Here is a 15,906-nt window from a genome sequence, read left to right on the forward strand (position 1 = left end):
AAACACTTCAGAGACATGTTTTTTATATATCTGAGACCTCTAATATATGCCTAAAAATAGCATGATCGGAGACCTTTAAGTTGTTAAACTGACATCAAATATATTAGTTATTTTTTGTAACAATGTATCATGTAATTAAGTACTGTATCTATCTATCAAAAATTGGGGCGGCTGCCACCTCCTCTGTCTCCAATACATCTGCCACATTTTCTGGTAAGACCTTTTATGTCATCCTACTTTTGATTAGTCTCCATCTCCAGGCTCCGCCAATCCATTTCTCAATCTAGTACAGAAGTTCTGGTTCACGCTTTCGTCACATCCCATCTCGACTACTGTAATGTTGTCCTCTCTGGCCTTCCCATCAAACTCCCCAATAAACTCCATATCATTCAGAACTCTGCTGCCAGGATCATCACCCGCACCAAGTCCTCAGACAACATCCCCCCATCCTCATCCAACTGCTTTGGCTCCCTGTTCAATCCTAAATTGAATACAAACACCTCCTGCTCACTCACAAAGCCCTCCACAACCTGGCCCTCACCTATCTGGCTGACCTCCTTCACAGGGGCGGATCTAGAAAAATATTCATGGGGTGGAAGGAGATTTTGAGGGGTGGCATCCCCTGGCAGAAATATATGCTGATTTAATCGCAGTCATATCAATCAATGTTAACTTGGAAAGCCACACTTTTGATATTTTAACTCAATAACATAGGTGACATTTTTGTGGCACATCAGTAAAGCCTTACATAGAAATATATAAGGTGGCAGACATAATTTAATGAATTTTAACTGAACAATAACAAATAAAAGACCGGCAGGGGTACCAAATGTACTGCTGCAATAAGTACATTAATTAACTGTCTCATCGATGTTTGTCTGAATTAATATGATACTATTAACAATCATATTATTCTTATCAGCTGTCAATCACTGTTAGGATTCACATATTCAGTGTTATTATTAAATAAACTATAGTTTTTGGAGTTTTTGGAGTTAATGATGAATTTTCCTGAAGATGCTTGCTCACCGTCCTTCAAAGTTGAATGACTATCATGTATCAAAATGCAGAAGAATCAAAAGAACAGTTCAGCGCCCCACAACTTTATTGCAAACAGTTACAACCTTGACTTTACATCAGAAAGAACAAACATTAACGAAGTGCATCAGTTAAGGTTAAACAACGTGTATTCAGCTAAAGCATATACATCACTGTAGTAATTATCCAGTGGAATGCCCTTAACTACTGGCCTAGTTAAATCAAAGTGGTTACTTTTTTTTGGCTGGGCAGTGTAGTTTTACACACCGTCTTATTTGACTTCCTCAGGACTTAAAACTGTTTTTTGGGGGCAGACCCCACAAAGAAATATATATATACACACATACAAGGTCATCATCTTAACAGTTTTTTATGAACATCCGTGAGCAGAGCATCAAGTTGGCATGCCTATAACAGCTGAATGAGGCGATTACCATGTTGTTCAGCAAAACGCCTCACAAACTGATTGAGATCCAAAGCTTTAGTGCATTTTGATTAAATGCTGAGTACAGCAAAACTTGACAGTCTCTTCTCTGTCATGTAGACCGCAAATACCTCATTCCTTCCATCTACTTGGGTCCGAATGCTTCTCGTTTTACGCCGTCCCGTTCAAATGAAATCGCCGCCAATCATATTAGGCTAGTTTGAGATGAGCGAGACTGACGTAGACCTGCACAATTGCCACTGCCGTCTTGCTAGTGTGTTGCATTATGGTTAGTAATTTTGTCCGACTTGCTCTGGAGGCTCGACTGCATGAGACGTGGCTGGGCAAGATGGCAGAGTGAGAAGTAACAACGTTGCAGGTTCGTAGAAAAAGTTTAGATTTTAGTCCTTGACTGTAAAACTGAAAAGCAATAGCTTATTCATGATACACTTTAAGTTATTATAGAAGCTTAAATAGTCACATTTTACTTTAATTCTCCAGTTACCACCACTTTTGACATAAAGTGCCTGTTAGCATGACCGACCACGATTACAACTTAAAGGTTCTCCGTGAGGCGTGTTACGAGTCGGATATTGAGGACATCGACATGGAAGTGGACAAGGGACTAAACATTTATTGGGACCACACACCAACTACAGATGTAGCGCTTCATTTCAGACGCCTACCCGTGCGGGTCCGTGATCTGCACGGGGTGGGCCCCTGCTGAAAAGGAAAAAGCCCCCGCAGGACTTGATACGCCCCCTTGATAAATAAATGTAATTTTAATGAAACCAGCTGCAATGGATCATGGATCCACCAGGGGGAGCCGTGAAAAGCTGCCACACTGGAACTCATGTGAAATAAACAGCTGATAGATCTACAGGTATCTGATCGGATATTTGTTAAGATGTATGGTTAAGATCCATATGTCACGGATAGGATCATATTCTGTGCTAAATAAGAGACATGTAATCATTTACAAAACATCACCATGTTTTTATTTAACAAAATAATGTTGTTTAATTCACGTAGGTGTAAGTACAAAACCATCGCTATGTTTTTTCATCAGGAAATGCAGCCCGGCTCAAACAAACGATTTTCAATCATCATCCTCACGATCATTTAATGTATCATATGTTCGCAAATTGAAATGAATGCACTAATACATGTAGTTTAATCCACGTGAGTTTACAACAACAAAAATAATCGCTTTGTTTTTATATCACATCCGACCGGAGGAAAATGCAGCACGGCTCTCACTACCGATAATCCTAATCCCACGGGCAAACAATAATATGTACAGTGTTAATAGTTTACTGTATTATTAGTGTCTAATATTACTGCTATAACAATCACACATTGAGTTGTTAAAATCAGACCGTTGTTTTTTTTTAAACAGCAGCTCTCAGGTGATCAGGTGTGTGTTTACCAGTGTTGGGACCAAGCCCCCAGGAAGTGCGCCGGACTCAGATGAAAATATTCGTGTTGGCGGTACTACACATCCGTTTGGTTGCCAGGCCCGGAAACACTTTTTCCCATTGACTTACATGGGGAAAGAGTGGTCTGTAAATCGTTGAATAATTTTTTTTAAACTAAATAAACTACCCAGTATGAACACTTGTATAGCCCTTATTAAAAACATTCATTCCTCAAGTTGTAATAATGTGCTAATAACGTTATTCTGAGAGTTATTTCCCTCTGCATTATGAACGCGCATCTAACCCACGGGACCGCGCCGCCCGGCACGTTCATGTTACATGTCCCGACCAATCAGAGCACACTGTGCTCACAGGAAGGGTGGGGGCTGGAGCTATTGGAGCTACAACGAGCCGTTAAAGGCAGAGAGTGAAATTCAGTGAATACAATACACGTAGTTTACAGAGATGCTGTTTGAGAAACCAATGTGAGTTGCGTTTATCTTTACCCATGGACGCACAATAAGAACGGACCCATATCGCCTTACTGCCACCCCACGGAGCTGTAATAATGGATATATTGCACATGTTTGCTATAATTCATTATCATACCACATGGGCTGTATGATTAAATCTTGTACCGTAAATGTTGTATTAAATAAAGTTAATATTACTTATTATTATAAGTATATATATTAGGGCCGGGACTCGATTAAAAAAATTAATCTAATTAATTAGAGACTTTGTAATTAATTAATCGAAATTAATCGCATTTTTAATCACATATAAATATTTGACCTGAGAACAGTGAGAAGCAATTTTTTTTTCACATGGATTTTAGTATACCATTGAATAATGACTGAATACATAAGCTTAAGTAACAAAACATTGTTTATTTTTTTTTCAAGGTGGTACTTAACCAAGACCAACAGAAAAGTGCAATTTTTGCCAAAAAGTGTAGCAATAGCATATTTAGGAATATAGTACATTTCAGAGATTCAGGTAGCCTATAGGTAGGTACTGTAGACCTTCTGTAAACTATAACACTTTGTTTTTTAAGTAAAACACAATACTTTCAAGTACATTCAGAACATTGGAAACCCTGACTATTAGAAAACATCTCTCTGTTGCTTCAGAGGCCAAAACAGACTTTGTTGATTTACCAACAGTTGATTTAAAAAATCTAATCAATTTCAGTCCAACTCTCTCAATAACCTTGGCCAAAACAATAAACAGTTCAACATAAAGTGCCAGTTGCACCAACAACATAATAAATAGTTCAACATAAAGTGTACCATTTAAAATAAAATAAAAAAAGTGCCAGTGATTGACCTCAATCCCTCCTATTCTTCCAATATCCTGATGAAAAATAAAATCTCTCTGTTGCATAGGCCACTGTTTGATCAACATTTCAATAACAAGCCCATTGGCCTCAGGATACCTCTAAGACTACTTATTATGCTTCTTCCAGCCAGTTGCTGAGACAAACTAGCCTGTTCACATTTTCAGAGCTCAAGGCTGCCCTCTTCTTTTGAACTATGTTACCTGCCAGTGAGAAAAGTCTCTCGCAAGGGACAGAAGTGGCAGGGCTGCCCAGATACTTGCGGGCCAGGGCAGAAAGCTGTGGATGGGCCCCCTCATGAGTGGACCACCACTGCAATGGGCAGTCTGTCTCACTGATGGTGGGCTCTGCCCTGTAGTGGCCCAGAGCCCCGTTGGGCCCCTCATCATCCTCTGATGCAGAGTCTGAATTAAACAGCAGGAGGCTCCTCTTCCTTGCTGGCTCCTCAGTGGGTTCTGGAGTGGCTCTGTCTGGTTATTTTCGCAGCAGTGCCTCAACGCTGGTCCACACCCCTCCTCGCTCTCCTCTTGGTAGACACTTTAGGTCCTTAGAATCAGAATCAGGTTTATTGTCACATCACAGATTTACAGAGTAAAAAGGTGGGTGAAATTCATTTTCGTACATGGTTCTCATCATATTGTTATTCCATAGAAAGAAAGAGGGGGGAGGGAAGAAGAGGGGGGGGGGAGGGAAAAGGAGGTCAAAAAGCAAGAAAAGAGAAAAACAAAGAAGACCATTACACATGTTACCTTAAAGCGCGGGTCGAGTGCTGTAGCCACCCTGAGCCATCCATGGTTGAGTGCATCTTGGCGTTGAGACAGGTCCTTTTTAAAGGCAGCCTTGAACCTCACCACATAGGCTGGGTCGTCATCTGAGACCTCCATGGTGCGGGTCAGGTGGCGGAGAGCAGGTAACACAACAGAGCACGAGACCCCCAAGGAGCTCAGTCACATATCTGCAGTGGATAGTTTAGGAAAGTGATTTATTATTGTACCAATTAATAGTAGATTAAAAACAGTAGCAACTTTATACTATAGTCATAGTGATATTGATATTCAGTACAATACATTTTGGAAAAGCAATTTAATTTATACTGCACTATCAGTCAATTCACAACGTTTTTCAAGGGACAGCAATGATGAATGAATCCCATTAATAAAACAGTTGGTGGGTGTTTACCTGCATGGTTTAAGGAGGGTCTCGAACCTCTGCAGTCTGTCCCACTCTGCTGTAGTCAACATGGTGAGCTTGTGCTTCTGTTTGGCTAGAGTAGCCTTCACAGCCTCTTGGTTCTTCAGCAGACGAGAGATCATAAACAGTGTTGAATTCCACCTTGTGGAAACATCCTGTATCAGTGGCTCTTTGTCTTGTTCTAGTTCTGTTTGCTCCTTGTGCAGTTCCTCTGTGTTTGAGGGGCTGTGTTTAAAATGCCCCACTATCTTACGACATCTTGCCAATGTGCCTGTGAACCCGCTGTCAGCAAGGCAAACTGTGGTGGTCCTTTGCAACACGTGAGCAACACACGGCATGTGCTGGAATGTGAGCAGTCTCATTGCAGTGGTCATGGTTCGGGCACTGTCTGTTCCGATTGTGGTGACTTTTTGTGTGACTTCCCAGGCCTCTGCCACAGACTCAAAATCTTCTGCCACGTTTTCAGCAAAGTGCCTAGTGGTGGTCTTCTGGATGGTCAAGGCAAATGAGTGAAGACGCCACTTGATGTCAATAAAGTGTGCCGTCACACCGAGGTCATTTGAATTGCTTACCGAGGTCCAATGATCCCCAGTCAGGGCAACACATTCGGCTTTCTCCAATAAATTCTCTTTATCTTCCTTTTCATTGTCATAAAGTTGCTGGATTCTTTTTGTCACTGTCTTTCTGCATGGCAGCTCATGTTGTGTCAGACGATGCAATCTGGAGTACCTTTTGCAGCCCCTTATCTTCTACCACTCCAAGTGGTCTACAGTCGAGTGCAATCCAGTGAGCTGGTTATTTTTTCAGACGTGGACTTAGTTATCCTGGCCCTGAAACCAGTCATCTGGTTGAGTGTGGGTTGGGTGTGGGTCTTTGTACTCAGAGTCGGGCTAACGTCCACGCTAGCTGCTATATGTTTTGCATTGAGGTGATACTTGAGGCTTGATGTGCTGCGGTGATATGCAAATTCCTTTTAGCATAATTTGCACACAACCGTGCTCTTATCGACGCTTCCATCCGTCCGTTTTTTAAAACAAAATATCCCATCCACGGGGCCAACCAAAGCGGTCTCATCAGCTTCTTCGTTCATGTTTGACTATTGTTCACTGTGGTTTGTTGTTGTCTGAAGTCATGTTAGTCAACGTTAGTTGGTGCTCCAGTATAATCGGTACACCTGAAACTCATCCAGTGAGAAACGTTCCGCGGTGCAAAAATAAGTGCGATTAAAATGCGTTAATTTTTTTACCGCGTTCATTTTTGTGTAATTAATTAATCTTAATTAACGCGTTAAAGTCCCGGCCCTAGATAATATATAATAATAATTCAAGTACATCCTTTCAAACTGCTAGTCACATCCTCATGTAAATGGCAATTTATCGAGTTCATTTTTATTTATCGTACGATAAGTCAATTAATTGCTTATTGCGACCGGCACACAATAAAACAGTGGAAACAAACATGTGTTTGACTTTCATTAGTGAATGAAACTTTGTGCCCTTTATAGTCTGTGTCCAATATTGTGTATTTGTATATATTGTATATATATCCTATATGCTAAGGTCCCGCTGCTGACACAATAGCAGTCATTTAGTGTGCATATGTGTAATTAAACCCATGATATCAAAATCTCACACCAGCCAGGTACCCAAAGTTGGCAACCCTGAGTAATGTAGTGCCGACTTTCTTACACGCTGGAAGGCCAATCGCTTTTCTTTACCCCGAAATCCGCTCATTCTTGCTCTTGGTGATAACAAACTGTCAAACTGTCAAGCTGTCAAAACTCTGTACTCAAACCGGAAGTACTCGGCCGCACACCCAGCCGCCAGAAGTTGATAGACGCCATCTTGTGCACAGAGCCTATAGCTGGCCCTCTGTGAATCTACAGAGGGACCAACAAGCTCTCCCGTCTTCACAGTAACTCGCAGAGACGGCATTTAACCCTTCACATTCCAACAGAAACTGAACAGGCAGATTCGAAGTATTTATTTCTTTGGAAATGTTATTTTAAATACAATTAAATCAAGTTATGTAGGTAAAACTAATGAAACATTTAACAAAAAAAAAACATTTTATTTATTTTAATGTTTTCAAATATTATTTTTTAGAATATCTTAGAGACACAGATCACAGAGGGCCTAGAGGGCCCTGACGGCTCGCCACTGACTCAAAGGTACAAAGACCCCTTTCATACTCGAAATATAGAATACTAGAATCGAGAAACGTTCTGGTTTAAATAGATAATGTAACAACTATAATACACTGATATACATTCCATTAAACATGACTAAATACTGACACATCAGGGAAATTGAGTGTTCCTTCCTTGCAAAAAGTTACATTTAGATTTTACCAAGCAACATGATTTTTTTGTCACCTTTCACATGTCAATGTATTTAAGGCAATTCATATTTTACTTTGTCTCTACATATTGTCTGTAAAAACGTGGTAAAAGTGGTTCTTGCAGTGAAACAACCGAACAGCATGACACTACAGTTGCACTAAGTTCTGATAACAGTTGAATATTATTTTAATAATTACATATATTTTAATGTTGATTAACTGCAGACTGTTCATTTATAATCTGATTATCTTTGTAGTACAAAGTGATGAATTTCAAAAACACATTCAAATAATTATGTATTTATTTCTACAGCCCTCTAACGCACCTCTTTCATAAATAACACACTTACTCTGCAATAATGTCATGTTTCTTGTCATTTCTGTTAGGAAAGGACATACCTGAAGGACACAACTGCCTCACCGTTTTCTCCGAGGGGCAAGAAGAAAATGAAAAGCTGATATGAGATTAAAGACCAATACAGGACATTCACTAAGAAACTACACTTTTATTTTGAACACAAATATCTGCACACTGAATCAAACAGGATCATAATTAGTTTGTGACAGCTGTGCCCAGTATAGGCAGTATAGATGCAGTTAGTTGGTTTCTTCATCAGGCCTGGTCCTCCTCCCAGAGAAAGACTGCTCCACCTCAGTCCTCTCCAGCCAAACCCACAGACAGGACATCCGTCACACTGAGGTTTCTCCCAAAGTCTCTGCAGCTCTCTGGACTCCACGTTGTCTCAATTGATCCACACTGTGAATATGAGAGGGGAAAATGTGTGTAATAAATGCTTTAGACAATAAGAAATCTGAAGTTAACAGTAAGGAGTGGCTCAGTTTTTTTAAATAAACAATACTATTACTATATTTCAATATCTCAAGTCTGAAATTAAATTAAATTTTAATTTAAAAGAAGAAGAGGCACCTAAAATGAAGGTTGTTATTTCAATACATTTAGTTGATTTTGTCTTTTTAATTGTTTAAAGTAAAGTAGATATAACAGGTACTTAAGAGTTTTAATACAGTCTGGTTGTGGAGGAGGCACACAGGTAAGAGCACTAACTAGCTACCATCACATGTAACTAAGCTTGACTTGAATTTATTAAAAGTATAATCAAGTAACAGCAAAAAATCAATAACTAAAATCATGCAAATATTTGAATCTTTGCTGGATTCACTGTTGAATTTACCACAAAATATATATTTTAGAAACCTGAAGGCATTTTAAGATTTGTATGCAAGTATTATCCCAAAAACTCAATACCTTAGATCAGTGGTTCCCAACCTGGGCCTCAGATGATTTGAGGCCAAATATCATATTTAGACTTTTTTTTTCTTTTTCTTACATATAATTGTAAGGCAATACATGATTGTCACTAAAAGCCTCTTCTCTACATTACAATAAAATATAAAAAATTGATTCATTAATTTTAATAACAATTCAAGTTAGTATTAAAAGCATAAAAAGAAAGACATTTATAATTATTTCTTTAATAGAAATGTTTCTTCTGCCCATAAAGTGTCCAAACCAGGCTTGTCTGGATAAGCGCATTTTTAAAAAATTGTCATTGTCCATGCCGGTTTCAGTTGGATGATTTGTCACAGTTGCTCCGATCAGATCGGTCTCCTCCATTTTGTAGATTATTTACGACTTTTGAATCCACATAAACACATCGGCAAAATCCGGCTTACTTTGAGCATGTGTTTTAAACAGTTTAATCCCTTCGTGAATTGTTTCCACTTCCATTGTTTTCCGTCCTTTAATTTCTTCATACAGCGGGAATCCAAATGAATTAATACTGAGTCCAATAACCATCAAAGTCACTCCAATAGTGCTCCTTAATTACGCTTTCATCCTCCTTTAACAAAATACTTCACATTCATCCAGTTTGTGACAGTAGTTGTAGCATTTTTGAGACTTTTAAACTTGAATTACCGCTGTTGCGCAACTTCCAACAGGAGTCCTTTGGGGGGGCTCTTGGGAAAAAAGGTTGGGAACCCCTGCCTTAGATTATTATTGAAAGTTTTGCTGAATAGTTTCATGTTCACTTACCTTAAGCAACGTAAAATGTGCAGACCAGGGGTCCTTCTCAGGTCGATTAAATTGAATGCGTCCCTCACTTACGTCGTTTCCCTGCGACTAGTCCCTCCCACCAGGGAAGCATGGAGAGACGCAAGGAAACCACGAGAAGCAGGGAAATTAGTTTTAAGAGCAATGGGATGTCATTTTTTCCGGTTTGTGATGACGCCGCACAGCTGTTCGTCTGACAGCAGCCAGCTCTGTCCCCGTTATTTTCACAAACACCCCCGCCTCTGTTAGTACACATTTACTGACACAAACATTTGTATCATCTGTTGTAGATCCAAATACATTAAATAAAATAAGAACTCATTCTCAAAAAAGATAAACGCCATTCTTAAAATGTATAAACGAAAAAAGCGATCATGAAAATGTTTCCAATAAATGAATAAAACATTTTTTGACCACTTTGTTGTTCAGATATATCACATATTTGTAACTAAATGATCCATAAATTGAAACAAAACACGGTATAGACTGAGGAGTGACTCCCGTGAGGTTCATGTATTTTCTTCACTTCGCTGGGAAACTGCTCTCATGTCAAGAAGCATCAGATCAGTGCATGCACTGCATCGTCCAATCAGTGAGCGATACACAGTAAGGGGGCGTGCGAGTATCCGTGGATTTCATCAGAGGATGGTCTGGTGATTCCTCCATTATCGCTCCTCCATTATCGCTCCTCGATCCTCGGTCCTCCGGCAGAAATAAGCGCCATGGGACGGTACTCAAGATGGCGCAGACAAATCAACTTCCGGTGATACCGAAACCGAGAAGCGAGGAAATGAAAATAATCGACCTGAGAAGGACCTCAGGAGCAACAGACGTAGGTTAGCCGGCTAGCATCACAGAGCAGCCCTGCTGAGCATGTTAGCTTAGCTTGGTAGCCTCAGCTAGGTCTGGAACTTCGGTGTCAGCAGGTCCCGCCTCGGCTCCACCTCTTTGCCCTGATTTGGATCAGGCGGGAGTTAGACTCTGACGTCACTGTCAAGACGTTAGTGGCCAACACCGCCTACTTTAGGCTTCTCTGCAACTCTGCAGAATCCTATGGGTGACGTCAAGGACACTACGTCCATTTATATATACATACAGTCTATGGTTTTATTGCATGACTGAAAACACAACATCATTTTTCATATGAAAAAAGATTTTATTTATCTGTTAGCAACACACCTGCACTTTAGTAGTATCATCGTTTCCTTTAGGGCCTTACTGTTATGCAGCTAATATTTAATAAACAGTAAACAGTTTGTTACATATTGACAAGTTGCCCTTGTGCCATTCAAACAGAGAAATACATACAAGATGAACTGTGACTAATGCAAAATCATACAAATGCATTCTATGGAGATGTCCTTGGCTGGAGACCAAACTATAATCCAACATGTGTCCCAGGAGGCTGTCAAACTAGCCTGAATGGAAAATGACACGAAAATAATTTGTTATAAATAACTGTACGGCAGTGTAGATTATACACATATACATATTTATTTAATTTAAGACGCTTAAAGATGGTTCAGAGTTTTTTACATCCCGCAAAATGCACATTACACACAACTTAGTGAGGTGTTATGCTTGATCGTTTATAGAATTGATTATTTGGTATGATGCAGGAGTCCAGAGGCCTGTACTACGAATCTGGTTCAACCTAACCTGGATATGTTTGAGTTAGCCGGTTGGCCTAATCCAAAACATACGCGCTCTCGCTAAACTGTACTACGACGCTGGTTATCAAGTGGATCGCTCAAGCCAGCCGTATCTATTTAGGTACGCGTTCACATGAAAGGGGTGGTATTTGGAGCATTCGACCAATCACAAACATGGAGAAGCGTACTGACAGCGCAGCGTCATACTTCCTGAATGAAAAGTGAACTATAATTAGACAAATATGAAGAAGTTAAACTTTAAACATCCATGACTTAAACACTTTATCCAGGATAAAAGCAGACCCGGCGTCCAGGATTTGGGCCCGCTGTTTTAATCAGGGCTGAATACAACATTTTAATTGTTTTATTATTATGCTTATTGTTGTTATTTGTAGGGCTTTGTCCTAATATTTATTTTTGTTTTAAACTATGTTGAAAGATTAGTTTAATATCATTTTTTTATTTTGCTATGAAATTCTGAATGAGGACTTGTTTTTCGCTGGGTTGAGTCGTGTGGGTTTTTGAGTGAGATGCGGCACAGCAGCCTGTCAGTTTACTCTTGCTAGGTTAGTTTGGCTATTATCATTTATATTTATCTGCAACAATGGATATCAGGAAGTGGTTCACGAAAGGAATATGACAACTCAGCGCCAGATGCAGGCACATTAGAAGAAATCAGTTACGTTACCAACGAGCTAGCAAGCCAACCAGGGACAAGGGAGGCTGGCAATCAATTATATTTTGAAGAGAAATTGACTCAAACTGCTCTGTGCGCAAGCAGACCGCTGCACACGCTCTCTGCCTCGCTCAATCTCTCTCTCTCCCTTTCTCTCTATCTCTCAACCTCACTCCACCTCTCCACCCTGTGTGCGCTCCTCAAGTTTGCCTGTGTGCTTGCCCAAGTTGGCACAGCGTTACAAATGCGCCACAAAACCAACCAATAATAAGACCGTCAACAGCCTTATGGCAACCTAAAAACCCCCCCCGTTGACAAATCTCGAGCGTCTAACAACCCCCCCCCCCCCCCCCCCCCCCCCCCCCGCTGGGTCTGGATAACACCCACATAGCTGCACCTGCAAGGTGAATACAGCTGGTAAAAGAAAAAGTGTTTGAATGCGTAACAGGTTTATGATATCACTGCCCCGTCTAAGACACGAGTGGATCTGACTTGAATTACATTTGACTTGAGTGTTTCGTCAACTTAATGTGTTGTTTAAAATAATACTTCTGCACACAGTAGGCCTATGTGACACTGTGAGTGTTGCACGGCCAGATACGGCTCAAGAAGTTGACTCAGATAAGGAAATATATGATACATTGTGATGTGATATGCAGCGGACTGTATTTAATGTTACTTTGATCCGGTTACTTATGTTGTGGCAGATATTTAAGTAAGCTTTCTTAACGCTAATGTTATAATAGTCAGATTGCTCTGAAGATGGAGCTGATATTCTATTAATGTTCACGTTCACACAGTCGGTGATTTTTGCCGGCCGTCTTTCCTGCGACGGCAGCTTTTCTGTATTTCCTTTCTCCTGTAATATGACTTGATCGCTTTAAACTCCGCACACTGAGCTCTGATTGGTCAGCAGGCAGTGCTTTCACTGAGTTGAGCTCTTAGCCTGCAACCTAACCTGCTCCGGAGCAGGTTAGCCGCTCAGCATAAGTTACCATGGAGATCTAGCCTGCTAAAAAGAGAACCAGCGTCGTAGGACCGGAAACCCAGAGTTTTCCCTGAAGTTAGCCGGCTAAGCGAAAATCCTGCTTCGTAGTACAGGCCTCTGGTGTGTGTAGGACTACAGGCTGAGATGTTCAGATGGATATTGTTCAGTGTTCAGACATGGAGTCAGGACGTGGTTAAAGCTAATCAGAAATGTGAACAAAAAACAGAAATCATCCTCTGCGGCCCATCATTAACCAGACTTCTATAAATTGCATAACTCAATATTTATCAGAGGTGGTAGGTAACTACGTACATTTACTCTATACTCTGTACTGTACTTAAGTACACATTTGAGATCCTTGTACTTTACTTTAGTATTTTCTACTCGACTACAATTCAGAGGTAAATGGTGTACTTTTACTCAACTACATTTATTTAATACCTTTAGTTACTTTGCATATTTTGATTAATGATGTGAACTTTAATAAACTCTTAAATCAGACTTTAGTTACACCTGGAGTAAATCCACAAGCTACCCTGCAGTATACAAAGTCATTCAAACTAGCTGCACCTTCACCAGCTTTGAGAACACTTTCATGATCAATCATTATAAAACACATCATATATATTATTCTGAAATGGACCTGAATGGATCGCCACAATGACTACTTTTAATTTTGCTACTTTAACTATATTTTGATGCTAATACTTTTCAACTTTTACTTGAGTAACATTTTGAATGCAGGACTTTTGGTACTTCTACTTTTACTCAAGTACAATATCTGAGTACTTCTCCCACCTCTGATATTTATGTTGCAATGTTATCTCTGATGAAAAATATTCCAACCATGACATTATTATTTTAGGGTAAATAATGTATTGCCATATGCAAATCTGACTTCCAAACTCTGACCCCCTAACCAGCTCAAGTGTCAGGCAGCCCCCATGCTACAATGCACTATATCTTCTATATGTTTAATTCCCTCTCCTCACTGCAGCCTCACCTCTTCCGTTGTTGCAGCCCAGACCGCTGGCGTTTCCTATCCGGTCCATCCTGGCTCCGAAGCAGCTCGAGGACCGCTTCCTGGAGCCGATCAGCAGGTCCAGCAGACGGCTCCGCTCACTCTGGCCCCTGCTTGGGCCCTCCGCTGGCACTTGGGATCTCTCTGATGTCAAAGGTTGTTGGGGCCCCTCCTGGTCCAGGTTCCATCCCCGGGGGGCCTGGCTGTTGTCAGGCTGCTGGTTGGTGTCTTCATAGTCAGCCTGGTCTGCTTCAGCCAGCGTCTCCTCAAAGCGCTGCAGCAAAGACTGGGGGGTGGAACAGTCTCTTTATGTTAAAGTTACACATGCATGCTTTAACCACTAGGTGTCCCTTTCTATCAGCTGTGCACCGTTACGGTGTAAATACAGCCTATCTACCAATTGGATCAAATATAAAAGTCAGCCGAATTAGTGTTGATACTGCAAGGAAACGTATTGTGTGAAAATAAATGTAAGATGTTGTTTAATTGCTGATATATTTATGATCCACGTCACGTTTTCAGTTTTGGCGGCAGTTCCTCATGTTTGTCTAGAAGTCTTCTCATCAGGGCTTCGGCAGATATGTAATATTTAATGCAGCCGAACCGTGTATTACAATGCCGTTATGTAATGACTTTCAAAGAGAAAAGCAAGCACACTCGGAATAAAGTATTATTTTATTTCTTTTAAATTTTTCGGATTTCACATCGCATAAACACCAAATCCCAGCATGCATTGCGGCTAAACCATCCAATCATCGAGCTGAGGATCTTGCCTACGTCTGTTTCCGGTATTGTTTATGACGGATGTATTTTGTTATACACACAGTCCTTCATATTTAAATTTACATTTACATTAAAGTATTTCGTGAGGCCTTCTAAAATGTTTTTAAATATAACTACGGTTCTAGTTGAAGAGTTTGTAAATTAACATGAAGCCAAGTTGTTGCCTGGCAACGCAATCGCACAACGTCACGTCCGTTAATTCCACAACCGCACACATGGATTAACATCGATTTAATACATTAATGTAGCCTTTGTTTCTGCTCAAAGAGGTGTCGACCAGCTGGGGCAACAAGAAAATCGGTGTAATCGAGTGTGACTATTAAAAAATAAATCATTATTATATTAATATTGACAATAACAACCGACCGTCGTGGTAGAGCATTTGCTTGGCATTTCCAGGTATTTGGGCCATGTTAACAATACTGTGTAACTGTCACGTTTGAAGGGACGAAATCTTGACATCTTCACGTCTCCCAGCATGGTAAATCGTCACATGTTCACGTCTTGCCGTGATACCGTTCCCATTATAGTAATGTATTTATTGTTAACATTGGCAGTAGTGTTATTTGTTGCATCGAACAGAACAGACACACTCAGTCTTTAGTGATAAGTTAATGGGTGTGGGGAGGGTTCTTACCTTGAGCTGAACCAGGTCACTGTTGGAAGACGACCTCCCCAGTGTATGAGCACTGACCAGTGTGTGCTGACACAGCAGGGCTAGCAGGCCCCACAGGACCCCCGTCCTCATGATATCCTGCTGCTGCGACTACTGACACAGCCTGCACCGCAACCCTTATATACATGCCAACACACACACACACACACACACACACACACACACACACACACACACACACACACACACACACACACACACACACACACACACACACACACACACACACACACACACACACACACACACACACACACACACACACACACACACACACACACACACA

General features: G+C 40.6%; 1 protein-coding gene and 1 long non-coding RNA gene across 2 annotated transcripts; both read right to left on the reverse strand.

The window, feature by feature from the left end:
* Positions 1–4,701: 4,701 nt before the first annotated feature.
* LOC117559254 lies at positions 4,702–5,153 on the reverse strand. Its single transcript, XR_004570948.1, has 2 exons — positions 4,969–5,153; positions 4,702–4,765 (listed from the first exon to the last, which is right to left on the reverse strand). It is a non-coding gene; the product is annotated as an uncharacterized LOC117559254 (long non-coding RNA).
* Positions 5,154–10,959: 5,806 nt separating this feature from the next.
* Positions 10,960–15,696, reverse strand: LOC117559268 (natriuretic peptides A-like). Its single transcript, XM_034235952.1, has 3 exons — positions 15,582–15,696; positions 14,144–14,447; positions 10,960–11,242 (listed from the first exon to the last, which is right to left on the reverse strand). The coding sequence occupies exons 1-3, from the start codon at positions 15,690–15,692 to the stop codon at positions 11,238–11,240; spliced, it is 420 nt and encodes a 139-aa protein (XP_034091843.1). The 5' UTR covers positions 15,693–15,696; the 3' UTR covers positions 10,960–11,237.
* Positions 15,697–15,906: the final 210 nt, after the last annotated feature.

This window comes from Gymnodraco acuticeps, unplaced genomic scaffold (genome assembly GCF_902827175.1).
Source record: "Gymnodraco acuticeps unplaced genomic scaffold, fGymAcu1.1, whole genome shotgun sequence".
Lineage (NCBI taxonomy): Eukaryota > Metazoa > Chordata > Actinopteri > Perciformes > Bathydraconidae > Gymnodraco > Gymnodraco acuticeps.

Coding starts and splice junctions, on each gene's coding strand:
- LOC117559268 (XM_034235952.1), bottom strand. CDS start 15,692: ATGAGGACGGGGGTCCTGTGGGGCCTGCTAGCCCTGCTGTGTCAGCAC. Junction 14,448..15,581: donor GTGACCTGGTTCAGCTCAAG/GTAAGAACCCTC, acceptor TCCACCCCCCAG/TCTTTGCTGCAGCGCTTTGA.